The sequence below is a fragment of the Rhagoletis pomonella genome, unplaced genomic scaffold (assembly GCF_013731165.1).
Source record: "Rhagoletis pomonella isolate Grant_MI unplaced genomic scaffold, Rhpom_1.0 Rhpom_scaffold_00007, whole genome shotgun sequence".
Classification (NCBI taxonomy): domain Eukaryota; kingdom Metazoa; phylum Arthropoda; class Insecta; order Diptera; family Tephritidae; genus Rhagoletis; species Rhagoletis pomonella.
In genome coordinates this window covers 59,748,358-59,775,352 of record NW_023458561.1, presented here as the reverse complement: position 1 = coordinate 59,775,352, position 26,995 = coordinate 59,748,358, and the positions used below count along the sequence as shown (strand labels likewise).

At 38.7% G+C, this 26,995-nt stretch overlaps 1 protein-coding gene across 6 annotated transcripts in view; it reads right to left on the bottom strand.

Moving 5' to 3' along the window:
- Positions 1 to 5,757: 5,757 nt before the first annotated feature.
- The window catches only part of LOC118743199 (apoptosis-stimulating of p53 protein 1), a 160,911-nt gene continuing 139,673 nt past the window's right edge, over positions 5,758 to 26,995 (bottom strand). For 5 of the 6 annotated variants that reach the window (XM_036475754.1, XM_036475755.1, XM_036475753.1 and 2 more), the window contains 6 exons: positions 14,881 to 15,148; positions 11,190 to 11,410; positions 8,624 to 11,112; positions 8,344 to 8,561; positions 8,069 to 8,271; positions 5,758 to 6,057 (listed from right to left, as the gene is read on the bottom strand). In XM_036475754.1, coding sequence (XP_036331647.1) covers positions 6,013 to 6,057; positions 8,069 to 8,271; positions 8,344 to 8,561; positions 8,624 to 11,112; positions 11,190 to 11,410; positions 14,881 to 15,148 — 3,444 coding nt within the window. In that variant the 3' untranslated portion in view covers positions 5,758 to 6,012. Of the gene's footprint in view, positions 6,058 to 8,068; positions 8,272 to 8,343; positions 8,562 to 8,623; positions 11,113 to 11,189; positions 11,411 to 14,880; positions 15,149 to 19,832; positions 21,127 to 26,995 lie in introns of those variants that run through there. The other variant, XM_036475751.1, reaches the window with a different exon arrangement.

Sequence of the window (26,995 nt, the reverse complement as noted above, 5' to 3'; positions counted from 1 at the left end):
AAAAAAAAAATTTCTTATCAATTCTGTACAGTTCCACAACTCTTTGTGTGTATTATCTAATGTTAGGTAACCCGAATTTGCCATTTTTGTATTATTATTTACTTATTTTGGTTTTACCCTTGAGATAAAAATTTTGGCAGACAAACAGTTTTGTTTTTTGTTTTCCGCTTTTGTTTTGGTTAGATTTCGTGCCCCATACTTTTGCCGAACCCCCACTAAATTAATCTCTACAGTAAAAGTGCGTTCACACTTGACAATGCAAGTACTTTCGAAAAGTTATTGCAGGAGATTGTTTGACCGTTTATAATAATTATTAAAATCAAATGGCGCATCAAACTGTAAAAAATTGAAAACTAGTCCCTTTGATTTGCTACCATTCTCATCAATCCTTATAAACCAGATTATACCCCAACGATAAATGAAATTTTACTTTCTCAGTTTGAGGCGGGACTCGCCTGGCCGCATATTAACAGGTATTTTAAATATGAATGAAAGTGATCTTGCTCTTGATAACGGCTATATTGCCATTTACGTGTTACTGACTACCGGAGGCCTCAGTCATAAGCTCGCGTGTGATTAACGTCATACAGTTTGGAAGAGATTAGATATGCCTACTGGTAAAATGTACATACATATACCTGTAAAAATTTTTGCTTATTGCCTATCGTTTGTCTATTTTTAGCACTTATACGTACGGTGACCATAAATATGGATTCAAAATGAAGGACAATTTTTAAAAATATGCCTACATATATTTATGTAGTATAAAACTATCAAAAGAGTATTTATGATTCAAAATTCTTAATACAATTTAAACTTTAAAAACGAATCACGTTTTCTTCATCGATTTTAATCTTTTTTTACATGAATATTAATAAAAGTATAGTAAAAGATTATTATTTTATAGGCAAATTTTGAGTCGTTCAAAACGAAAATAATACCCGTTTTTTTGTTTTTTGTACCTTTCGCAGTTATTTGTTAAAAATCGACGTCATAAATCGACTTAAACGACGAGTTACAAAGGTATTTATGTGCCCTTTACAAAGATATATAATTTGTGCAGATTGCACTTCATTGCATTTACATTTCTAATCCGATTTTCATTATCTTTGGCTCAAAATATACTGTAATGATATATCTTCTTTATCGAATTTTTAAACTAATGAAAAAAATAATCAAATAAAACTTCGTATCTGATTGAAAATCTCACTTTTTTCGACTTTGACGACAAGATGCAAATGGTCGCCTGTAGCACTAATAATTTTCATTGAAGTCGCCACAAGTTATATATTTTGGTAGGAGGCACATCAATACCCTTCGAGATGTAAGTCGCTTACGTTGATTGGGAGATTTTGTCATGAGATATTGAAGAAAAGCTACGAAAAGTACCAAGAAACACTTTTTTGAAAAAATCCATCCTTTGTCCGATAATTTTAAAATAACGGATAAAATGCGGGACAAATGCAGGACACTTGGAAAAAAGCAGTACATTTTCAGGTTTGGAAACCTACGCAGGACCGACCTTTGAAAAACAGTACGGTCCTGCAAATAACAGAACGGATGGTAACCGTACTTATACGGCAACTTGTAAGAGAGGACAATACGATATGTGTATGTATGTATGTATATTCTGTCGTCAAGCAAATTTTCAGCGCAGACGCACCTCAAAACTCATGTCACTCTTGGCATCAATAATTTCGAAAAAAGTTGAGAAATTTAACACCAAAAAAATAATTGTAACCTTGAAATTGCTAACAAGTGCTATTCTGGACTGAGTAAAATATTGAGAAAACCGCGCACTCTCTTCGTACAAAACTGCACTCTTTGGGTTTGGCATCATGGCAGTGCTGGTATATATGGCGCAGAAACATCAGCAATCTCATTATCGAATGCGGCGGCTCTTGGAGTGTTCGCCATGGATTTACAACGACATACCAATAGACCTAGTTTAGTGGATTAAAAATGCAGCGACTACACTGACTTAGTCATTCCAGGCGATTTTGTAGCAAAGGAGGTGGAACGCCACCCCTGCGATGGAACGACTAGGTGGTGGAAGACTCTGCATCATTCCGCGTTTCCAGTCAGTTGGCACAGAATTGAAAATTTTCCGTTTTAGAATTTTGCCAGACTCGCGACATTGTGGGACAGCCACCGGAGCAGAAATACTTGACGGTAAAAATTAAGATTAAGATAAAGAAACAGATAAGAATTTATATTCAGATTGAAATTGAGACTTTTATTAAGAGCAAGCTAATTTTACCAGTGATAAATGAACTAAGCAATTAATTCCAAAATTAACAATAAATGTATTGCAAACTTATTCCTTTCTAAATTTTTTTTTTAAGTCACTAATTTTAATAAAAAACACCATTTTTAAGGATTTCCATATGTAACTTTTATTAGCGTTTTTTTATTTTATTTGTTTCTATATAAGTATTTATTTTTTAGACAATACGTGAAAATATTATTGTGGGTTATTGGAGCATATATGTACATGCATATGTAGTTTAGCATTGGGTGAAGTGAAAGATCGTTATATGCAAGTATTACACATATATAATTATAGTGGATTTGCAATCGAGTGCGAGTGTTAACAGTTTTTCTATATGTATGCAGGAATACTTATAAAAATCACATTAATTAGGCAAACTTGTTATTGGTAAGGTCCATTAAATTTCGATTTCGTTGCCGAAAGCTTATTTTATATTGATACAGTCTCAGTCAATAAAGTTTAGGTACAGCGAATCTTTTACAATACGGGCAACTATTTTTTAAATATTTTATTTTTCGATAATTTTTTATAAAAATATGGTCAATTCTACAACAAAAATCAGGGTTCCGAACGTTGTGCAAAATTAAAGAAAATTCCGCAAAATTTCATTCAAATATTGCACTTTTTATTTACGCTCTCTAGAAAGAAGTTGAGTATGCAGTTTTTTAGCCCATTCAATTTTAGTATAACAAAGTGCAAGTTTGTGGTGGCTAGGACTTACCATTGATTTTTAGGAATTTTTGTTGTTGAAGGTGTCGCTCATTTTCTCCATATATAATAATGTTTGATAATTTTTTTATATCGAAAAAATGTGCGACACCTTCAACAAAAAAATTTCCCAAAAATCAATGGTAAGTCCTAGCTTCCTCATACTTGCACTTTATTACAGAGAGCGTAAATAAAAAGTGCAATATTTGAATGAAATTTTGCAGAATTTTCTTTAATTTAATTTTCTTTTTGGGGTTTTTGTTGTAGAATTAACCATATTTTTATAAAAAATTAGCGAAAAAGAAAATATTTAAAAAATAGTTGCCCGTATTGTAAAAAATTCGCTGTACCTAAACTTTATTGACTGACTGTATGTGTATGCATTCATACATACAAGCAATTACAAAGAGCTACCTATGTCGATTATTTGTTTGTTATTAACTTGATGCATACATACTTCTATACTACATATACATATATCATGCATATGTATGTATAATGAAAGGCAATGGGACTTATGCAAACATTTTTTTTTTTCAAAAAATAGTTATGTACATATAGCAAAAGATTTTGCCGAAATCTCAAGAAATGAAGGCATTCAACAAAACTGCTATAATTTTAATAGACAAATAAGTGATAGGATATGTTATAATTTGTATCATAATAATTTGATTTTTATTTTTCGTTGAAGAATAACTGTGTATAACTCACCTTACAAGAATTTCAAATGTCATTTTCATAATTTTTACAAAAAGTTAAGGTAGGCACTTCAGAAAAAAATTTAAAAAATCAGCTCAAACTCTTAAAAACTTTTAGAAATTTTCACTTTACGATGCTAGAATTTAATGAGTTATAAAGCCGTATACCTAAAAATTTAAAAAAATGTAATTTTGGTTTAACAATCTTTTTTTTAACATTTAAATTTATTTCATGGGAAATTTTTCTTCGATTTGGGGGAGCCCTACAATTATTTTAAACTAGTTTTATTATGTAACATTTATTAAGAGCAATAGAATAATCGAGTTTCTTCAAAATTGCTACTTTCCCTGCAATTTGCACAAGCAAAAAACAATTGCTTAATTTTAATTCATACGGCCCATAAGTGAAAATATTTTTATTATAATTTATTTGTCGCGAGTAAGTATTTTCTTTGATTTAAATGAGAAAATTGTAAAATAGTTAAAGTAAAATTATAGATTATAAAATGATATGTCATTTTGGGATCTTACATCTCCAAATTCAAATAGAGAAACAGAAATTGTAAACAACTTTTTCAAATCCCTTGCAACATTTTCATCATTTGACATGCTTAATCGAATGCAGTTTGTCCAACTCACTTCCTCTACAACTTTTCGAAATTTGTCGCACTGTTTTTGCTGTTATGGAGTACGTAAATATAATCCTCAATCGGCAGTTGGTTTCCTTCAATTCTTCCAAGCCTAGCAGAAAGTATGTATATGTATTGTTGTGCATAACTCAACCAGTCGTGCACCGGCACAATAGCACTCATGAGCTCTTCACGGGCGTCATCGCAGAAAAAAAAAATTGTTTACGCGCAACATCGATGTGTGTTTTGGCGCAACTGTCGTTCTTGGGGGACGCTAAAAAAATGAGTCTGAAACAGAAGGACGACGCGCTTAAACTCATTCAATATGCTGGAAAATTTTAAGTCTTCAAATCAAATTACCAAAAACATATGTATGCAGTGGCGGATTTGAATATTTTTCACCCCGAGGCAATTCAGAATTTGCCGCCCTTTTTCCGATGAGGAAAATATTTTGAGGTGAAAGTACCAGTTTTGGAACGACTAGCAGTAAATAGTAATATTAAAGTTTATATTATTTACTAAACTTTTAAGAAAAAAAAGTGGTATTTGCCTTGAGTAAAGGTTTTCAAATTTTAAAGAAAGCCATCAACAAACTTTTTTCACTTGATAAGTTATAATCTCAAAAATACTTAATTAGTATTTTTAAATATTATCATTTAAATAATATTAAAAATACCTAACAGTGTTGTCCTATTTTTTGATTGTGTAATTGAATCTCAAATTTATATTATGTTACTTTCAGTGCAGCTAAATTGAAAAAAAAATGTTTTCTTTTTAACTCAAATTTTGCCGCCCTTTAATTTTGCCGCCTTAGGCACCTGCTTATGTTGCCTTTACGGTAAATCCGCCACTGTATTACATCCGCCAGTGCGTGCTATAACATAGGCGCAACGCTTAAAATGCAACCAAGATGTCATCACGCAAATTTATATTTTGAGAAACTCGTGAAATGCCTAAAAAAAGACTTCGATCAAAACTAAAAAAAAAGCATCAGGATACCTTCTTTCCTATTCATACAAACTCAGGTATTCTGGTAATTAAATGTCTTTGTTTGTTTGTTTTTTTTTTGTTTTTGTTTATTATGTTTTACTGTTAATTTTAATGTTTTAGCGGTTTTTAGAAGTATGTAGTACATATATATATATATATATGTGTGTGTGTGTGTGTGTGTGAATTTCACGCATTGTAGATATGTGTTTTTCTTAACCATACATACATACATATGTATGTATTTATTTATATACAAACATACCATATACATATGTATAGTAGTTAGTATGTAGAAAACTTATGTAAGCACTTAAATATCAATGTTGCACATTCTATGGACACTTTTATGCGACAGCAATGAAAAAAATATATGCTGTCATAGTTACTTTAGAAATTCTTAAATTAGTTACAACTAAGTAAGTAATTACATCTTATATAAGCTGCCTTTAACGTTATATTGAAATACAATTTTTAAGTAAAAATAAAATGCTTCGTTTGTCAGTGTCGAGCGTTATATTTTCTCATAACTCTTCAAGAGTTTCGTTGCACGCCTTTTCCAATTAACTACGAGTACATCCAAAACCTTGCCTGCCTTGCCATTTGCAATTATAGTATTTAGTCCAGAAGGTAACGAACATTACAAGTACTTGGAAATGTAGTGCTTTTGTATGAGACGACCCGATTTCTTTTTGCATACATAAAATCGTATTAACTGCTAATCGTTGAAGTTGGAAGTCTGTGGTGGGACTCTTGGATAGAGCTGTAACGAAAAAAAACAGAGATAAGATACATTCAAACAAATAAGAAATCGGATTTTTCAATATACATAAAACTCTAAAAAATACTATTTAATTTCCAAACAAAATACATATGTAGTGGAACCCAATATGTACGGGTATACCCTAATATATATTTGCTTGGTTTCGCTTAGGTTAGAGTAAGTGGTAGCCCGGCGTGGGACACATTTTGACGTAGTTTTTATTGCACATTGGGATAGCATTGAATATAATTTTTAATACCTAGCCTAGCAAAGGAAGAACAGCTGAGAAGCAAATGCTTGGATTGTTCCAAGATATCAGTCGCCCAACAGAAGTGCTTACCTCAAAACCTTGCATTCCGAGTCCGCTACAAGAACATATTTTCAGGGATAAGTCAAGGGAGATAATCGCTAGGTTGCCTTGCCTAGCAAATTAAATTGCCCTATAGAATCCTGTAATATCGATTTGGCTTAATATCCAAACCAGCCTGACTTGAAAGCCTTCTCAGGCGACCTATGTAGGTATTCCCCAACCACTTTCGACTTAAACTTCAGATCTACGGAGAGTACCCGACAAAACACATCTTTTTTAACGGTGATAGGTAACAAGAGGTCCATTGACTCTATTTCGCATACTGGTTCGAAATAAAGTAAATTGGCATTAAATATTACCTTGGAGCGATTTGTGTAAAGAAGATCTATTTCATCCATTGTAACCTTTTAACTAATGCAGATCACTCCACCATACAGCCAGTTAAGACTAATATGGATTTAAGTTTATTTTATTTACAACTACTGTATTTCCATTTTTAAGTTTGAGCGCTTGGGTTGGAGTAGTGTACTTTAAATATTCCAAATTGTTTCTGTGAAGGTCTAGGATTTCAACAATCTTTATCACCATAACAATGTACGGCCGCAAGCCACACAAGTGGTCCAAACAAATCTTGGTGGTACCGGATGGAAAGTCCTAATCCACCTACCATTTGGTCCATATCTTGCACCATCAGACTACCAATTGTTCCGGTTGATGCAGAACGCCCTTTCGGGAGTACATTTCACTTCAATTAAATGTATTTTTAAAATTGGCTTTGAACTTTATTGGTCTCCAATGACGGGTAGTTTTATTGTCGCGGAATCCAAGCGATACCAGAAAAGTGGGTAACAGTCAGCTAGCGATGAGCAGTAAGATACATTAAAGAAATTTGCACCAAAATGTTTTAGATCGATAAAAAAAAAACCGTTTAATACCTGTCATAAGGTCTGCACAATTGGGATATAGCGCTAAGGTTAATGAAATATCTTCTTTGCCACCGATTGATCTTTCTACAGCAGCAACCCATCTTATATAACCCTACCTAAGCACATACTAAAAAAATTTAAAGGTTGCGTGTTTTTATACTCGTGCGAAGTGAGAGCTCAGTAAAAGGAGTACGATGGACCCGAGCAGATAGCGGGCGCTCATACCTTTCCTGCTTAGGCCGGTGATGATCAGAGAGAGCTTTTGCTCTCTGGGAGTGCACATAAAATATATAGCAAGCTTTTGAAAACTGTGCCCGCGGGATATGTTTTGGTCATGTCTCAAGACTGGTTTAGATCGTTGATACGCATCATCCTCACCGCGCGCATAGCTTCCTTAAACTTTCGATAAATTTGGTTTAAGCATACGCATGCATAAAGCTCTGGCTACTTCAGGCTCTTCTTCGTCACTACATAATGAGAAAAGCTATTGTTGAGGTCTCTTTAGCTTTGCAGTTCTCTCTCTGTTTGAATGTGACCGTAAAAAAGGTCAAAATCTGAGAAAATTTATTTGGTCAAGAGGCTTTAATAACTGTTTTGAAGAATCGATACGAGGGAGAGGTTGGAGTTTCCTCTCAAGAATACGAAAATACAGTGTTTGGACAGAAGTAATCGTATTATCAAACCCCAGGCATGAAATTGTAGAAAACCCATACCCGTTTTACCTGCTACTTTTACAAATTTATAAATATATATATATTTTCTTTTTCAAACTCACCCCCAGCAGATTTCTGGGCACATAGCCCTCCCCATCGTTCGCATTCTTTGCCCACCACCATTCACTTTCGGCGTCGTCGCCCTTTCGCAGGATAACCAAACGATCGTTGACTTGGAATGTAAGTTCGTCGCTGTTTTGAGCATCGTACGAGAACACTGCATACACTTCGCCATTATGAAGTATACCAAGTTTCTCTTGAATACCTGCAGAAGAAGAAGGGTATAACAATGAGTTTGATGCATTCACTAAACGCGCACAAGCTGCCACAAACTTACTGTATAAGTATTCGGAGCAACCATCGAAGCCCTCCTCGTCTTCTTCGCACTTCTCCGCTGGCGTTTCATGGTCGGACAGCGTCGAAGCAAATAGGCAAGCGCCATTCTCAACTAAGAACTTCACCATAGACAAATTGTTGCAACTAGCCGCACAATGCAGTGGCGTCCAGCCATCGGAATCTTGTGCATTCACATCGCAGCCAAATTCGACGAGGAACCTGTAAAGTACGGAGACCACAATATATCTAAAAAAAAAACCAAGATTCTCAATGCCACTCACTTGACTATGTCAAAATGACCCGCACAAATGGCATTATGCAACGCAGTGATGCCCTCATCATTGGCTGCGCTAGGATTTGCCACCTGCATTGCTGTCTTCTTCACCAACTCCAACTCGCCCTCCAAGCTGGCGTCGAGCAGCAGAGCCAGCGGATCGAAGCTTACACGGCGCGCCAGCTTTGGTTTGCCATTGCTGGTTGCCGCCGATGAGAGTGAAGAAGTTGTTGGCGCGCTGCCGGTAGAAGCGGCGCGTCGCTTTGGGCCGCTGCTAGTGTCGGTGATGGTTTCACTGCCGCTTACGCCTTCACTATTGCGCTCAATTTTGTCCAGTTCATCCATGCTGGAACTGGATTGCGAATTGCTGTTGGGCGAATGTTGCGGTGGAGCGTTTGCTGCTGCTGACGGCACTTGTGGTGGCGAATACTGTGGCGGCTGCTCGGGTGAAGAGGCGTCCGAAGATGTGACGCTGTTAGCTGTGGCCGAGCGATTGTTATTCATGCTGCTCGTTGTACTGCTACTAGGCGCTCCACCACCATTACCGATTTCTTGTGCATCTTTGCTGCGCTCGCCTTTGTAACTGCCATCCGCAGGATAGAGAAAAGATGCTCCAGCTGGTGGTTCCACTTTACGCGTAGCTTGTAACGGCGGCTTGGGCACGCTATTACCAAGCTTGAGACGTGGTTGCTCGCACATAGGCTGCTTGCGGATTGTTAGCGGTTTCGCTTTGATCGGTAGATTATCGTTGATGTTGAGCGTTTGCAAACCTTGTGTAGCTTGTTGTAATTCAGCAGCGGCAGCGGCGGCGGCTGCTATGGATGCCGCATGCACGGCAGGCTTCTTCAGCATCGATGTTGACGAAGTTGTTGTTGTTGCAGTCGTTAAGTTTGAAGCGGCGCTCGTGCTGTGATCACTGACATGCTCTGTGGGTGATATTTTGCTTGGCTTAGGTGGCAGAGCGGGTCGGTCGGGATACGCCGAGTTAGCTGTCGGCGCCGCTGCAGTTATTGTCGCTGTCGCTGTGGCAGACACCACGTGAGGCGCAACGCGGTTCACCTTCGGACTGTAGGTGATCATTTTCGGTATCGAGCTGGTCACTGAGGTGGGCGCCACACTGCTAATGGGCTTGCGCGGCGGAATCGCCAGCCCACCGGAAGCATGTGCTTGCAGCGGCTTCGGTTTCGCATGCACGCTATCCGGTCCGCTGGTAGTGCTTGTGGTTGTTGTCGCTGACGCGCTCGCATGCGCAACACCGGTAGCGAGTGACTTGTTAGCAGCGCCCAGCGGCATGCTATGTACAGTCAGTTGTTGCTGTTGTTGTTGATTGTGCTTTTCGGGTAGCGCTTCGCTAGCGGCGCCTTCGCATCTGCGCTCCAGTTCGTTGCGTTCCCTGACAGATGCCGCTGCGCTATTCAATTTGCTGATCATGGCGGTGGCCGAGGTGGCGGAGCCGATGCTCTTCGGTATTTTACTACCGATTGTAGTTGTGGCGGTAGTAATGGCGCTTGTTGTAGTTGTGGAGGCAATTGCAGCTGCCGCCTCAGCAGCGCGCGCAGCTGCCTCTGCGGCTTTGGCCGCTTCCGCTGCCTTCAGCAGGTCACGCTTCTTTGGGCCCACTTCAGCGTAGATATGCATCGATGTGTCCACTTCCACCGGCTTAGGTTGCTCTGCGCTCTTATTGGCCGCCAGCGATGCGGTCAGCATTTTCTTCGCCAGTTTTGATTCGTCGCTTTCGCCGCTGAAGAATGCTTGCGCGTTTGTGGCAATCGCGCCGCCGCTGTTGAGCGCATGTACATTGGCGGCGGCGCCGCCTTGTGGACTGTGCGTTCCAGCAGTCAGGTTGAGCTTCATGTGTGTCAAGTCCTGTATCAGCTGATTTTGCTGATTGGTGTTGGCCGTGGCGGCTGCGTGTTTCAGTATATTGCCTGCGCCCAAGTAACCGCCACCGGGCGCTGACTTCTGCGGCGTGTGTATGTATGGCTCAACGGCGGCCACATTGCCGCGTGGTATGCTCCGACTCGGCTCACGATTGATACTATTCGGGAACTTGGAGGAGTTGTGTTGTTGTTGTGCAGCAGTTAGCAGATTATTCGCTTGCTTCTGCAACAATTGCTGCTTGAGCGCTGCCACGCCCTGTTTGTGTTGACTGTTTTGTTGTTTGTGGTTGTTATAGGCAACATTGGTGTTTTGGTGGTTGTAGGCATGCGCCGGTGGTTGGTGTGACTGATGCAGCTGTGATGCAGATTGTTGGTGTTGTTGCTGCTGCTGCTGTTGTTGTTGTTGTTGTTGCTGGTGCATGTCGTGCGTTGGCAAGTGTAGTTGATTTTGATTTTGCGCATTATTTTGTATGTTGGCGGCTTTTTTGCGTTGCAGCCGTGTCTGTAGCTCGTAAATACGTTGGTCAACTGAGCGCAGCTCAGCCTGTCGCTGTTGCAATGCTTCACGTTGTAGATGCAGGCGTGCATCTTGTTGCAGCGACAACTGGTTACGATACTAAAAATTGGGTTGAGAGAATTTTTAATGAAGGAGATGTGAGTTAGGCAAAGGGGTCTCACTTCATCGTGACTTACCACCAGTTCACGGCGTAGCTTCTCCAGTTCTCTTGATGCTTGTGGCGGCAGTGGCTGCGCATTGCCGTTGTTGCCACCAGAAGTTAGCAGATTTATGGGACAGCGACGTTCGCGTCTTAATTCCTCCAGTTGTCGAGTAAGCGCCTCGACTTTCGCCACCGCCAAACTAAGCTCTTTCTCCTTCTCGCTGAAGAGTGCACGAATCGAGTCCAGATCGTTGCCTATGGTAAAAATAGGTTTTGCATTTGATTTACAACTACGTACAGTTCTACAAAATGCTGAAATCTGATGAAAATTGGTAATTTGTAAAAGCTATAATGAGATACAAATGGCAGAGCTGTAGACGATACCACCAAAATTCATATTTTTGGAGGAAAAGTGTAGGAAATAGTAAACCACCTATTAGCATTATTTTCCATAAAATGCAAATGCCCTGAAAGCAAATACGACAGCAAAGTGCTCTTGTTCATCCTGTGCATTGATTTTTCGGCTCGCACCATCTCGGATATTTAAAGGGCTATGATTTGAGGGCATGCAATTGGAATATTCAGACCCTTAATGCGGAAGATGTCCATACCCGGCTGTTGGCAAAAAATGGGTTGGACCTTGCCATGTTTACTACAGCTGCCACGTAAAGGAGCGCGAACTCGCTGTTGGATTTTGAGTCGGATAGAGACTCCGTCGCCGAGTACTGTCGTTCGACCCGCACACACAATTCTCATCAAATCGAGATTCTTCAACATCTTGCAAATTTTCGTCCACAAGGTGCAATGCCATGGTGGGAAATGAAGGGATCTTTGGCCCCACATTCAGAAAACTCAGTGCCTGCGACAAAACATCCGATAACGAACTGAGGCTGATAGACTTCACCAGGGGGGCTTGAAATATGGTAGTACGCGGTACTAGATTCGAGCATAAAAGGACCCATCAAGCTACATGGCTGTGTCTAGTTCGAAAAAAGCGAAGACAAATCGATCATGTTGTAACAGATTGAAGGCACGCTTCCAATATTGTAGACGTGCGTACATTCGGAGGGCCACACATCGACTCGAACCACTATCTTGTTGCAGCCAAGATACGCACCCGCCTCTGCGTAGCAAAAAATGTGCGTCCAACAATGCAAGGAAAGCCCATCGAAAAGCTACAATCGCAGTAGGTAGCCAGTTTATTCGCCAATCGACTCTCACATCTCATGCTCTCAGAGACACCTCCTCATCAAACCAACATGTAAGAGCAGTGGAACCACATTTCCTGCTCCTTACGTACCGCCGCCAAGGAAGTAGTCAGATTTCAGCGAGCTCAAATGAACAACTGGTACGATGAGGAATGTGACGAAGCTGCAGAGAAAAAAGATGCCACCTACAGGGATACGCTGCAATAGCACGGAATGTGAGCTGTAAGGGATCGATATAGGAAGTTGAAGAGGGAAGCGATACGTATTTGCCGAAAAAAGAAGAGAGAGTCCGAAACTCGGAAGTGCGAAGAGCTTAAAATGCTGGCCGAGAGGAAAAAAGCCCGAAAATTTTGTCAGACAGTTAGGCGACTTACGGAAGGTTTCAAGACCAGGGCGAACTTTTGTAAGAACAACAATAACGACCTAGTGACCGAAGTCCGCAACGTGCTTAAATTATGAAGGGGGAGACTTTTCCGTCCTACTGAATAGCAGCAGCACTGAAAGTAGCGGAGAAGACTAAACCTATTTATAGCCAATACGAAACCTAATAGCTAAAGATAGTTTGCAGCTGTGGTCCTGCCACTATAGTACTTAGAGGAGCATTAAGTCGGCTGGTGGCTTTCTATTTAATAATTTTTGTATTTTTTTTTTACCGCGCGTACACTACAGTTTTCAGTAAACGTGGAGGATAGCAGCAGTGCCTTTTAACCACATCACATTTCCTATTTAATGGCTTCAATCAGCGTAGAAATCTTTACACGATCGCATAAATATACTTACTAAAGCTTTACGACGCCTAGCATTCGGTATACCTAACCCGCCCAAGCATTCCAGTAATTACAACTTAATGGGACGTATAACTTAATACATTTAATTTTAACGCTTTCAAGTCACGAACCCCAAAATACCAAAACTTTTCCCATATTCACACGAAAATTATTATATGGCGAGCCGCTCAGCTACATAATAGCTATTTAGTGCCCACTAAATGCGCGCACCTACTGACAGACCCATGTTGACTGTACCAGAACACGTTGCATAAATTAATACCACATCATATCAGAGAAAAGTTTTAACCGCCGCTTTCGCTTTTGAATACTCGTCAACCGCCATTAACATTTTAATTAGTTAACAGCTTTAAAGGTATTACGAACGGAGTTGGTGATGGCAAATCCCAATTTGTGGCGGCTGTAGCAACCCATAATCCAGTCGCGCTCGCCTCGCACCCCACAGTGCCTAACTAATAATAAATAGTCAGCTGTACGACGTTTGGCGTAAGGTCACAGCGTAGTTAGATATCATTGGCAGCGGTAGACTTGCGGGAATGGGTATATGTATGTATGCAAATATGAAACTAAAGTTCACTAATTTTACTCAAAGAAAACGTTGAATACTTTTTTGCTTCGGCAAGCGGCAAGCAGGCTAGCGCTGACGAGCTGTGAATGCGCGTCGTGCCGTGCCGGTTATAATCCGCTTAGCAAGGATTTCGTCTACCTAAGCATTCGTGTACTGGTGTTGAGGTTCAAGTGCTGTCCGCAGCACATCAAGCAGATGCTACACATGCTATATATATGCTATCTGTTGAACGAGAAGTGGCATGATGGAATGTAAAATTTGATGAGTAGCGTCTGCAGAGCACGAAGATTAGTGTGTGTGAGTAATATTAGGGCACGCGCGCCGTAATGACGATGTATGGGGTAAGGGCATATAGCGCCATCTGCCTAACTAACAAATCCAATTACCGTTGAGGAACATGATGTTGAACAATGCTAAGAGCCAGCAGCATAATCCTGCTGTAGCAACAACACAAATGAATAGAAGGAGCAGCAATGGCAGGAAGCGTTCTGCTGTCGAGCGTCAAAAGCAGGAAGTGATAGCGCAGAAAGGAATAGAGAAACGCAAAAACAACTTAGAGGCAGAAAATTAAATTTTCATAACTTTGCAAAATGCAAATCATGAATTTCTCGCTTCGCGGGTAACGTCTACTAGGTTGTTTCTGTTTATGATTTTGACGCTGACTTTGACCCTAACCTTTGCTAGCTAGCACATACTCGCTCACTTAAAATACTCTGCATCGTGGAACGTCTGACCAAAGCACTTTTGCATGTCCAATTTGCCGAAAACTGTGCTATGGGGATTTTTGCCGTCATAACTGCCATGGCTACTCAACGTGGCCGCTGTGTGCCCGCTGGCGTATGACAAGTTGTTAGAAGGTTAGAGGCATGCGGTCGCCGTGCTGCACCAGCCAAGGGCGGTTAGTGGCAAACGGCGCCAAGAGCGCATGTGTACCGCACTCAGCACAAAATCCCACAAAAGCTCAAATGTACAACGCGCAACCAAGCAAAAAAGCTACTGACAGCAGGCAAATAAATATGTTTATTACAGCGCATAATAACAGCCACTTTGCATACACGCTTGCCATTCCGACGCACACATACACGCATACATACATACAAAATTGTATTTTTCACCAAACCATTCACACATTTTCATTCCTTTGCCGTGTTTGGTACTTACTCAGCGTAACATTGTAAGTCTTCTGTAAGTCCACTTGACCTCGGAGCGCACGCAAGCGTCGCAGTTTGGATTCCTGCGCTTCAACACGCTCTCGCAAGCGTCGTAGGCGTTCACCTTCAGCGCTGGCAACCGCATTGCGTACCTCTTGCGATTTGAGGAAACGCAAACGTTGTTCCTTGGTGGCCAACAGCTGGTGTTGTGAGTCGATTTGCTGTTGTTGTCGCAATGCCATCGCCCGTAATTCGGCTGATGTCAGCCTGCCAGGCACCTATATATATACAGATATATATATGTATGTATGAGGATGGGAGTCAGTTGTTGGCACAAGCGTGCACAGGTATGCAGGGATGGGATGAGAGTTGCGGGTGGAAGAATGTTAATTTCATTAGCAAAAAGAATCGTTGTGAAAATATCAGCAGTGGGCGGACGATGACGGTGGTGGTTTGGCAGGTGGTAGGCAATTTGGCGAAGCGCGAATGCGTGAATTCAATTTGAATTTTATTGATGTTGATAGCGATAGTAATGGTGGCGTAGTTGGCGCACAGTTGATGATGGCATTGCCGTTGATGTTGACGTTGATAAGCCCAGATTTGCGAGTGCGTGTGTGCGTGTGTGCGCGTGTGTGTAAATGTTGCAGGAGCAAACGCATTGACGTTCATTAAATCATTGTTGTGATTCGCGTGGTGGCGGCGCCGCAGCATAAATGAAATGAGAAGAGATAAGGAAAGGAAAGAGAAAATGAAAATACGTTTAATGAAAATATTGTGCGTCGGAATTATGAACCGAGCAATAAGCTGTAATAATAACTACGTATGTATATAAAAAGTAAGCTGCAAGTCAATCAATCAAAAGCAATTTAAACAACAATAAAAAGTAAAATTAATATAATAAAGTAATTGGTGGGAATTAAGTGACAGCGATTGGGGTAAGTTTACTTGGCGGGCTAAAATTGAGCACAAAACTTTTACATTAATTGACTTCCATGGGGAGTAAATAACTTCTCTATAGCTATGAGTGTGTCTGTTTGCAGTAAATTTTTTTTAAAGGAACTTAAAATAAACAACGTATCCAACGGTGATGAAGACGACGATTTTTCGCTCGACCTCCACGGCGTATGCGGCGGATAAGGATAACGTGCTGGGCCAGTAGAGGATCGCTTGTCGAATTAAAAAAGGTAATTTTTTCATGTATAAGGACGAATAAGTATTACAAATGTCATTAAAAAATTATACCCTTGTAAATTCTAGAAAATTTGCAAAATAAATTAAAAAAAAATTACATGTTAAAGATTAATACATCCTATATCTAATAATCCTAGTAATTTTATTAGCTCTAAAAATAATTAAAAAGGCTTTTGCAACAGCTATTCGTCCTTTTGACCTAAAAATTTTAATCCTAACGAATTTTCTCTTTCATATGGACCATATTGTTATTCCACATTGCACTGCATTTTTTAAATAATTTTTGGTATTAATAGTAACTTTAACCTTTAAAAGAAAATCCTAACATCAGAGGGAAAACTTAAAACGCAGTTGCACTATAATTTACCCAATCCTTTGTAAACATATTAATTTTTTCGCGTGTTTTAAAATTTTTTGGTTTTTTGTCGCACGGTTTAATATATTTTTATAATAAAAATCTAAAGAATTTATGAACTGTGAAATAAAATACCAGGGTTCTTATAAAAAGGCTATAATATAAGGAATTTATTGATTGTAGCCGTATGAAAAAAAAAAACAAGTAAAAGAAAACTGCCTAAAAAGGATCAAGTGTGTTAGTGAGTCGTATGAGTGACTTTTGTGTTTTCTTTCTTTATTTTATGATACTTAAAAACAAAGATCTCAGTAGCAATCCGTTAATGCCTTGAAGAGTCATTTCCTCTTCTTATGTATATAGATGCATATCTTTTCATTACTATGGTGCAACAGGTCGTATGAGTAATTTTATCACTTTTGACTGTAAGACTGCTTTTACACAGTTCAAGTATTGAATTCAATTCTGCTCGCATTTGGAAGAGAGGGGGTGAGAAGAAAAGGGACGAGTACACATGCGTCTGTACCGTCACGTTGTTTAAATTTTCTTGCTTTGCTTTTGACATTTTCGTTGTTTTCCATATACCTAAAGAACCAAAAACTTTAATTCAATAGAATTGAAGCGTGTAAAAGCAAACAGAAAATACAAAAGAGAATGAGTAAGAATCGCTTTCAAGTGCTTTAATCATGTAAATCGATTGTAAGACACTTTAGCTATCCTAAGTACGTCTTACAAAACAAAATCAAAGCTTAACAAAGCTTAATAGAGAAGTATAATAGTCATTCAACTCCGAAAATATTAAAAATTAATAAATTTTCCAAGTACGTTTTTATAAATGACTTATTGGTATCTACATAGGTGCTAACTGAATGCCCAATATTTATAAAGCGAACCTACATAGTAGTTATAAAATAAAAGCTTCGCACAAATGTAACTCCAAGGTATTTCTTCCCAGCAGGGTCAATACCCAAACTCGGGAAGGAAAAATACATCTAGTATGCAGAAGCCTAGGGAATAAAACCCAGAAGGCTACTTTTCACTAGCATGAATATAACTCTTTCTCTCAGGTCGAGGTGCATGCCACTGAATTTGGACAGCATAGCGGCACTTCTCGCACTAAAAGCATACGCGGTTAGAAAGATGTTGGTTATAATATGAGATGTGCACTGTGACCTGAGGGTTTTTCGTTGCCTTCTTCTCTCCACGGCACTTTTGTTAGGCTTAATGACCTCAAGTAGTAGTGCAGAAGAGCTTTAGAAGCTACAGAGTAAATGTGCTCGTACTGAGGCCATATTAGGTCTAAGTTCCTTTCTTGTATACTGGAATGGCATCAAATTCGACTAGAAGGTGTAGTAGAGATGTCTCTATGTCTTATGGATCTGCGTGGAAATTAAATCTGATATAATCTCCACGGGGCCATGAAATTTATGTGACTGGAAGCCTTGACATCAATCCCAGAGATAGCGGAGCACAAGATTACCTCAAAGCTAGTGTGGGACAGCCAATAGTTGTTAATACTCATTGCATCCAGTATTCTTGCCAGAAAAGGGGCTACACAGGAGTTCTTATGTAGTCACGGGACCCTGTATGGGTTTTTCATCCCAGAAACATCACCAAAGAGAACATAAGTATTCCTTCGCCTTAATAGGCAGGAAGATAAAATTGTTACAGACTTTCCTACTGGCCCTTTAAGGGTAATTCCACAACTTTGAGGCATGCGAGTTTTTAGCTTTGGCCAGTGCAAGTTGTGTCAAGAAGAACAGGAAATAGCAGAGCACATTTGGAGGTACTCTGGAGCCTTACTAAGGTTAGACTTCGCTTCCTAGGATAAAGATAAAAATAATAATAATATTTTGGCGCTTACACTTTTTGCTAAGTGTTTGGCCGAGCTTTCCCTTCTACTTGTTGTGTGCGTCTTGATGTTGTTACAAAAATGGAGGAACCTACAGTCAGACAGGGGCAACCTCTATAAGAACAAACTTTTTCTTACTGAGTGATAGTAGGCAACTCTAACCACTCAGCCAAATCGGCCGGTAGGATCCCGATACCTAAACGTGTACGACTTAAGTGGCACTTAGCCGAAGGACCGAAGGATATGTGAATCAAAGAAAACGTCTCTCTTACAAAGTATTATTCTCAGAAGCGGAACCTACATCAGTATGCGACTTGCTACCTTCTTTTTATCTAACCTAATCTAATCATTCGGAAAAGAATTTTTCGTTTTTCTATTTATGGACGTGACACAGATTTTTCAACAGATTTTCACAAATTTCGTTGGAATTGAAATTTCCCGTTATTAGCTGCTACCAACTCATAATTCTAGATGGCATGCAAGCTGCCTTAATTCTGAACTGAAAATTCACAAAATATACAACAATGCGGAATATAGAAAAGCAGAGAAAAATCAGAAAAAGAATATGTAATCAGTTTTACATACATGCATAATAAATAAAGATGAACCAAAGCAGCAAAGTATGCTAAGCTTACACACTTATGACTATTAGCACTTTTTATTAAACGAGCTGAAAAAGGGCAGCAAAACCTTGGACGGAAGTGAAGTAGAGAAAATCGATGCACATAAAACACACATATGTAGACAAATGTCTATGTGTATGTATAGCGCTCGAAATATCCATTTAATGAACACTTTTACGCTAACTCGAACTTCACCAAGGTTTTGCAGCAAATTAGCTTCGTGGTCAACGCTGATACATACTATCTCTTTTCATAAGCACATACTTTGATATGAACATAACTAGAATGCATGGAAGGTAGGTCACGTTTCGCAAATTAAGGCTTGCATGAACAAATATATATGTTTATGTACATACATTAGGTTGCCTCGCTGCACATCACACAAAAAAAAATCTTAACTGTTTTTCCAACGAAATTAAAAAATCTATGTTATTTTGAGACTTTCACCAAAATATTTCATCCTAGAATTATAAGAGCTGAAAAAAAATTAGTTTAAAAAAGTTTTTCACAAAAAATCTCTTCAGATGACCGAAGAATTCAAACTTAGAAGGTCTGCATAAATGGTGTGATTGCCAGGTACTCAAGAAATTTGTTGTTTAAAAGTCTATGTCCCGACCTAGACCCGAAATGGTAGCGCTTTAGAACCGAAATGGCGCCGAAAAATTCCTGAACTAGTCCTAAAAAAGATCCGAGCTGGTTTCGAAATAGAACCGAGATGATCCTGTCTTGGTTTACGCGTGGCGGTTTACGCAAAATTTTTCGCTTTTTAAGCAAACGGAATAAAATATTGGGATTTTTTGAGGTCGGCGCAGCTCGTGTAAATCCCAATATTATTTCAAAATATTTTGGCGGAAGCCTTAAAATATATATAAATTTTATAGTTTCATTGGAAAGCTTTAACTCTTTTTTGGTGAGGCACCCCAATGTACATATAAGCAACTTACATTTAGCTTGGGCTCCGCTGTCACCACCACAGTGGGCGTCACGCCCATGCCAGCGATGGCAATGGCATTGCGTGGCGCTTTCGGTGCAGGCAGCATATTCGGTGGCATTTTTGGCAAATTACTCGAGACGGGACGACACACACAGGTTAGCATTGTTTGAAGCGTTGCGGCGAAAGTCGAGTGTTGCGCTAATGCGTTGCGGTTGCCGTCGCTATTTTACGCACACGCGGCGCACCAACGTCGGACGTTGTGGCTTCTAACGTCTCGCGCACACACACACGCGCGCGCTAATATATATGTAAGCGCCCACTAACGAGAGCGGACAACGCGTTGTGACACGTAGCTGATGTCCGCAGAAATAACGAGGAATTATCTGGCGGATTGTTGTGAAAAGCACCAAAACATCACAGTTGGTTGGCGAAGATTTGCACAGCAACAAAATAAAAACAACAAACAAGCAAAATCAACAACCACAAACACGAGCGCAATAACAATGGCAATGACAATAGACTAGCGCGCGCGCGCGCCTGTTGTTGTGGTGCAAATAATGCGTGCGTGTGCGTGCGTGAGTGCTTGCGTAACTATTTAGTGCACACGTCCCGCTGATGTGATTATAATGATGTGCCAAGCTTTGCTATTATTGCCGCTGCTGCTGACCGCATGCTGTGCCATTGCCGCTGTCAATGTATCGGCGTGCAGCTCGTTGTTGTTTTGATGATCACAAATCAACGCTCAAAAACCAACCAACCAACAAAACACCCGCGCACTTCAAACTTTACTTTGCTTTATCGTTTTCTGCAGTTCGCTTCTATTGTGCAATTGTTCTGTTGCGTAGTATAAACTTTTATGTCCTTGCGCCTTTTCGTCCTAACACTCTGTCGACTGCCGATTTTTTTCCGGTTGCTAGTAGTTGTCTGTTCAGATAATCTATTGTGCCGTATGTGCGTAATGGGCTTTTAGGCGTATGCTTATTCACTTAATGCGCCTCCCTCCCTCTTCTCTCTGCTGATTTGTTGTGATTTCGATTTTTTCTAAGCACTCTTTCACTTACTGCTGCTACTGCTGTTGACTTGCACTTCAATTTAATTCACTCCGTTTACTGTTTTGTCTGCGTTCACTTTTCTGCTTGTGTCGCACTTGAAATTCCACTAAGGATATGTGAAGCAATCTTCATGGTTATTGCTATGCTTGGCGCGTGGCGTGTTCGCGTGAAAGTGGTTGTGTTTGAGTACTTATGTGTGTGTGATTTTTTTTGTAATTGCTTCGGTTACTTGCTCAAACATATCGTTGCCTATGGCAACTACAATGTGACAAACGAAAATAACAATAGTAGTAGCAACTACAATAGTAATGTGGAAAGTAGTAAAGCAACAACAATACAATAGCAATGTAAAAATGATTTTTTCGCCTTTAACCACCCAGTAAACAAAGTTTGTTGATTAGATATTGTAGTTACGCGTAAATTATCGGCCAGTTTTTGGCCAAAGTTTTAAATAGCCAGATATTTATGTAAAGTTTATCAACGATCCATAATTTATACCCTGTTTTTAATTGGCCATTAATTTAGGCCCAGTTTTTAATTAAGAAAAAATTTCAACAAATTAAATTTTTTTCAATTTTTCCCAGTTTTTGAGCTACCAAAAGTTATGACCACTTTTAAGCTAACAGAATACGATGCCTGTATTTGAATTTCGAAAAAAAGTATGTTCAGCTTTTAAATGGCCATATATTTATGTACAGTTTTTAATGACAAAATATTTATAACCAGATTTTTAAATGGGAAATGTATGCCAAATTGCTACCAAAAAAGGTGACCCCTTTTGAGCTAAAAAAAAAACTATGACCAAATATTGATGTTCAGTTTTAAAACACCATATCGTCGTTTAAAGTACAAAACCGCGTATCGCCATTCTGCAAAACCACGTAACTGACATTGGCTGCCCAAAAATGGATTTGCTCACACAAGCTCTTGGCTCAATCCTTATCTATTCTACAACTTCACATACGCGGTTTTGCATTTTGCTGATACGCGGTTTTGCATTTTGTTGATACGCGGGTTTGCACTTTAAACGACGATATATTTATGACCAGTTTTTTAAATGAAAAATGTATCCTCAGTTTTTACATGAGCAAATATTTGCGCCCAATTTTTAAATCACCAAGAAATTAATCACAGGATTTAAGCAACCAAAAATGATGGCCACTTTTCAGTTAACAAAAAAATATGACCACATTTGAATTGCCCAAAAATGAATGTCCCGCTTTTGAGTACCAAAAATTTATGTCCAGTTCTTTAATAACGTCATATTTTGGATATTTCTTTATATATAAAATGTATGCCTAGTTTTTAGTGATCTGATATTTCTGCCCAGTTCTTAAATGACGAAAAAGTTATACCCAGTTTTTAAGGTACGAAAATAAATTACCTCTTTTAAGCCAACATAACACTAGGCCCACTTTTGAATTGCCCGAAAATGTATGTCCCATTTTTAAAATAGCAAATATGCATGTCAAGTTTTAAAATGATGACATAGTAATGCCCGATTTTTAAATGGATAATGTATTCCCAGGTTTTAAATTAGCAAATATTTATGTCCATTATTTAATGGCTAATTATTTATGACAAAAATGTGCATGTGCCTATTTTCTAAATTACAACTAGTTGTCTATTACTCTGTAGGGACGCTAAAATGACACACAAAAAAATGCAAAGACACCCAAACTGAATTTTGGAACGTAGATTACGAATCCGTATACCGTTTTTCTAGATCAGGTACTGTTCCCAAGATATTTTCATTTTACGTTTGTATTGCGAATGAAAAACGTTTTAACTTTAACATGGAAAAATATTACTCATACGCCATGAACGAATATGCACGCGAGGAGCCATGTACGATATGGCGTATGAGTAACATCATTCCTGCTTCTATTTCTTACAAAAAAATTGTTTGCCGATTCTCATTTCACCATTCACAGCTTGTTTATTTATCCACCGATTTTCATTGTTAATAGCTTGACCTTTTTGCAAGAGAACAGGTTTTAATGCAAATCTGTTATTTTTGTCCTGTTAAAGTTTGCATTTTTCATAAAAACCAAAATATCTTGTGAAATTATCTGATCGACAAAACGATATACAGATCTTAATTCTGCATTTACTTTTAATACGATTTGCATAGTCTTCGTGGAAAAAAGGAGCAATATTTATGAGCTAATACGGTGACTCCTTGCGACAGTGTTGTTATTGACGTAAATTTTCTCATTATTCTTTTCGTTAGTTTAGAAATTGATTCATTTTTACAAAAATCTGCTTTTTTGTTAAATTAATTGCTTGCAATTTCAATAGTCTGTCAGTTTTACCTAGAAGCAATGGTCTTCATTTTGTCTTTAAAATATTTCTCTCCATTTTGTTAGGTTTCTTAAACGAAAATAAAATTCAAATGGCATGAAATTGAGTTAATAAATTTGTGTGACTCCTTTTTGGTGCCTATCAAATTTATGCGCATAAATTTCGTACTGACTGACTTTCATGCCATGGAGTACTTTGAAAAATAAAAACTTCGACAATTATGGCAAAGGAAAATTTGGCCTTTGAACAGCTATACCTGCAGGCCTCGAGGCGACACCCAAGTTTAGCATCACAAAGAACAAACTTATTTGTAAGCAGTCATAATGTTTACAAGGACAACCATATAACAAGCACACATCGTCTCAGACGTATATACATAGGTACGCACACACTACAACAAACCGAAAATGATAGGAACTTCAATACTGACAGGAATACAAGCGCTTGCATACACACTCACGTGGTTTAGACCACATTCAGACCGACTACCAAATATGAAGTAGTAAAAAGTGGTACAATGCACACAAGTGTACTATAACAGTCATTAGAGTGGGTACTACGTACAAGCATACATACAAACATATAAACAGGCACAACACATTCGAGTCACTCGCATCACAAAAAGCTACTGGCAATGCCAGTCGACCGCTTCCACCAACACTTCCTGCCATTTGATGTCAACCGGTGTTTTTTCCCCCAAATGTCGCTCTTCACCAGCAGAATACACCCACAAACCCATACACACACCCATACAAGTATTGCATGGATATTGTTGCGTACATGTGGCTGCTCTGTTATTGTTTGCTTGCTTGCTTTCCTTTCGAGCTATTGTTCAAACAAACGTTTTTGTTGCTTTTACGATTATTATTATTATTATTGTAGTAGTCGTAGTCGTAGTCGTAGCCGTAGTGATTCATTATACTTACAGTTTGTTTGTAGTTGTTGCTATTATTGTGTTGAGCAACAAGCTTTTTATTGATTTTACCCTTTTTAAAGTCGTTTAGGCCAAGTCAAAGTCAACCAAACACGCACGCACGCATGCATTCACAGCCAGAACAAAGAAAAATGTAGATACATACATACTAACAACAAGAGTAAAAAAGTATTGGAATAGCAAAAAAAAAAGTTTACTGCAAATTAATGTCAGACAGTAACAAATGGCAGCTTATAAAGATTCACAAATGCCTATATAAGAAATTAGTTAAATATGTACATTAGGACGGAGCGAAAAAAATAAAATTTTTGATTTCGAAATTCTAATATTGCGTAACATGATCACTTTAAATCATGTCAAACCATTTTGCGACCAGATGATATTTATGGTCGTCTCAAGAGCCTTAAAGTTTCAAGCAATTTGCGTTTTCTTCATTGTTTATATAGCGGTACAAGCCATCGTTGGAAGTCAGAGTGAGCCATTAAAGCAACGCCTATTCCATCCAGCTGTGACCCAATGCTCCACACAGGTTGATCTACATACAGTGACTCAAACAAATAACCACGTGTTGATTTTTTTTAAATATTCATAATAGTCTAAGATCCGACAAGGGCACGACCTTAACCCATATGTTTAATTGGTGAAGTCTATTTTGTATGAAATTAAACGTGTTATAAAAAAATTTCGCGAGTGGGTTGGCTAAAAAAATCCTGATCAAAATATTTGAATTAAATACTCAAAAATTATTTTTTTTTTTTTAATTTTGTACTCACTTCTTTAATGAACAAATTATATACCAACCGAAATTAATAAGCCTATAGAATGTACAAACATTGGTTTATACGTATGTAATTTGTTCATTAAACAAATGAGTACAAAATATAAACAAGAAAATAATTTTTGAATACTTAATTAAAAATATCCTGGCCAGGATTTTTTCAGCCAACCTACTCGCGAAATATTTCCCAACACACGTTAAATTTCATACAAAGTAGATTTCATCAATTAAGCACATGGGTGAAGGTCGTGCCTTTGTAGGATCTCCTACTATAATGTTTTTCTAAAGATTCCGATTAAAAGGTTGAAAATTTGTGGAAATTTCCTAAATGTTGTATAAAGTATGAAACTGTGATTTTCATGCTTTTAGTTAAAACTTGGATGCCATTTTTATAGAAAAGTAACAAAAAAATTTTGCATTAAAAATATTACGAATATTAAAAAAAAAATGTAAACTTGGTCATTTGTTTGACGCACTGTATATCACGCAAATGGATCGCTTACGTTGTCCAAAGTGCGCGAATGGATAGGTAAAATTCGCGCAACTTCAACTGCATAGCCAGTAATGGGACCAAATCCGCTGCTTAGGGAAGCTGACAAAGGAAATCGGTTTAGCCAGGAATGGTTGAAAAGCATAGTTCGATATGGCGACATAAAAAGTTTACTCGTTGTTTGGAACACAGGGATTTAAATATATGAAGAGGTGAAGCTCCTAGGATCCACTTAAAATATCAGCAATTATGTATTCGAGTGATTTACGAAGACAATCAAGTATTTATGTAGTAGATTCCACAGCAGGGGACCCAGTCGCATTCCTTACCGGGCATCGTATGTACGTTAGTGTACTCCTTACTCTATATGCGATGATATAATGCTAAGTATTTATTTATTTGCGAATGTAACTAAGGGTAAGGGGTGCGTCGGATGCGTGATGGGTGCTTTGTGTACGCCGGAACATATCAAGTTCAACGTTGATCCTTGGAGACTACTTTGTTTTCCATTATCATGAATTCTTGCCAGCCACAAACAAAACACGAGCGAGTCCGCTTATATGGTTAAGCTGATGGATTACTTTTGTTTTTTGCTTCTATTTTTCATTGTTCATAGTTTTATAGTTTGGTAAGTGCTGGCGAGTGGGAAGTGAAGTAAGCTGGGCAACACTGGACGCACGTAAAACTTTATGGATTTCATAAGCAATAAAGAAAGTCTCAACAGTAACAAAAGTAGTGAATGTAGAGTACAATAAAAGCAACAAAAGCGTTAGCTTAGCGATGTCGTGGACACTTTCGGCTCACTGCTCTAATCCTGGCTATATCTACAAACATACATAAATAGATACATACATACATGTGTGCAGAAATAACGCAAACGACACGCAGTGTGGCAATAGAAAAGCGGATGTGAATGTATATATGTATGCGTGTCGGTATGTATGTATATGTGGGTGTCCCGTAAATGAGGCATTAGTCGGGTATCTAGCTGAGAAGAACAGGCAGTTAAGCGGAAGCGTGTCATGCCGAACGCTGTGCTTGCTCGCATAAAAGCAGCAATAATAGCAACAGAAGTATTAGTTGCAGGTACACATACATTAGACCGTACCCCCGTACAAGCAGATAAAAAAGTACTTTTGGAATTCAATTTCGAAAAGAAAATATATATTTTTTTTGCCGAACCTAGTGGTCGCTCTTTACATTTGCGCCACCTACATTCGGCAATACAATTTATTTTTCGAATTGGCCTTGCAAAAATACCTTACACTCAGTGGTGTATGGCGCGCTGGTACGGTCTAATGTACATACACATATACATATGTATATATGCAGTGGCTGTGGCACATTAAGCCATTTATTTATTTACTTTTCTGGTTGTTTGTTTGATTTTGAGCCTTCTGAGTTTGTTTGCTCTTTAGGTTGTCTACACGCTTGATTGGCTGTTGTGCAGCGCTGGATAGGCTAGGAACTGTTTGTTATCTGTCATTGTGGGTTATCATAGCGTCATTGTTGCTGTGATGTCCCCAACATTCAGCTGCTGCTTTTGAGTGCTCTTGCTATGCTGTCGAACTGATTAGCTAAACTAGCCGCTGTGCAAATCAAACAAACGAAAAAA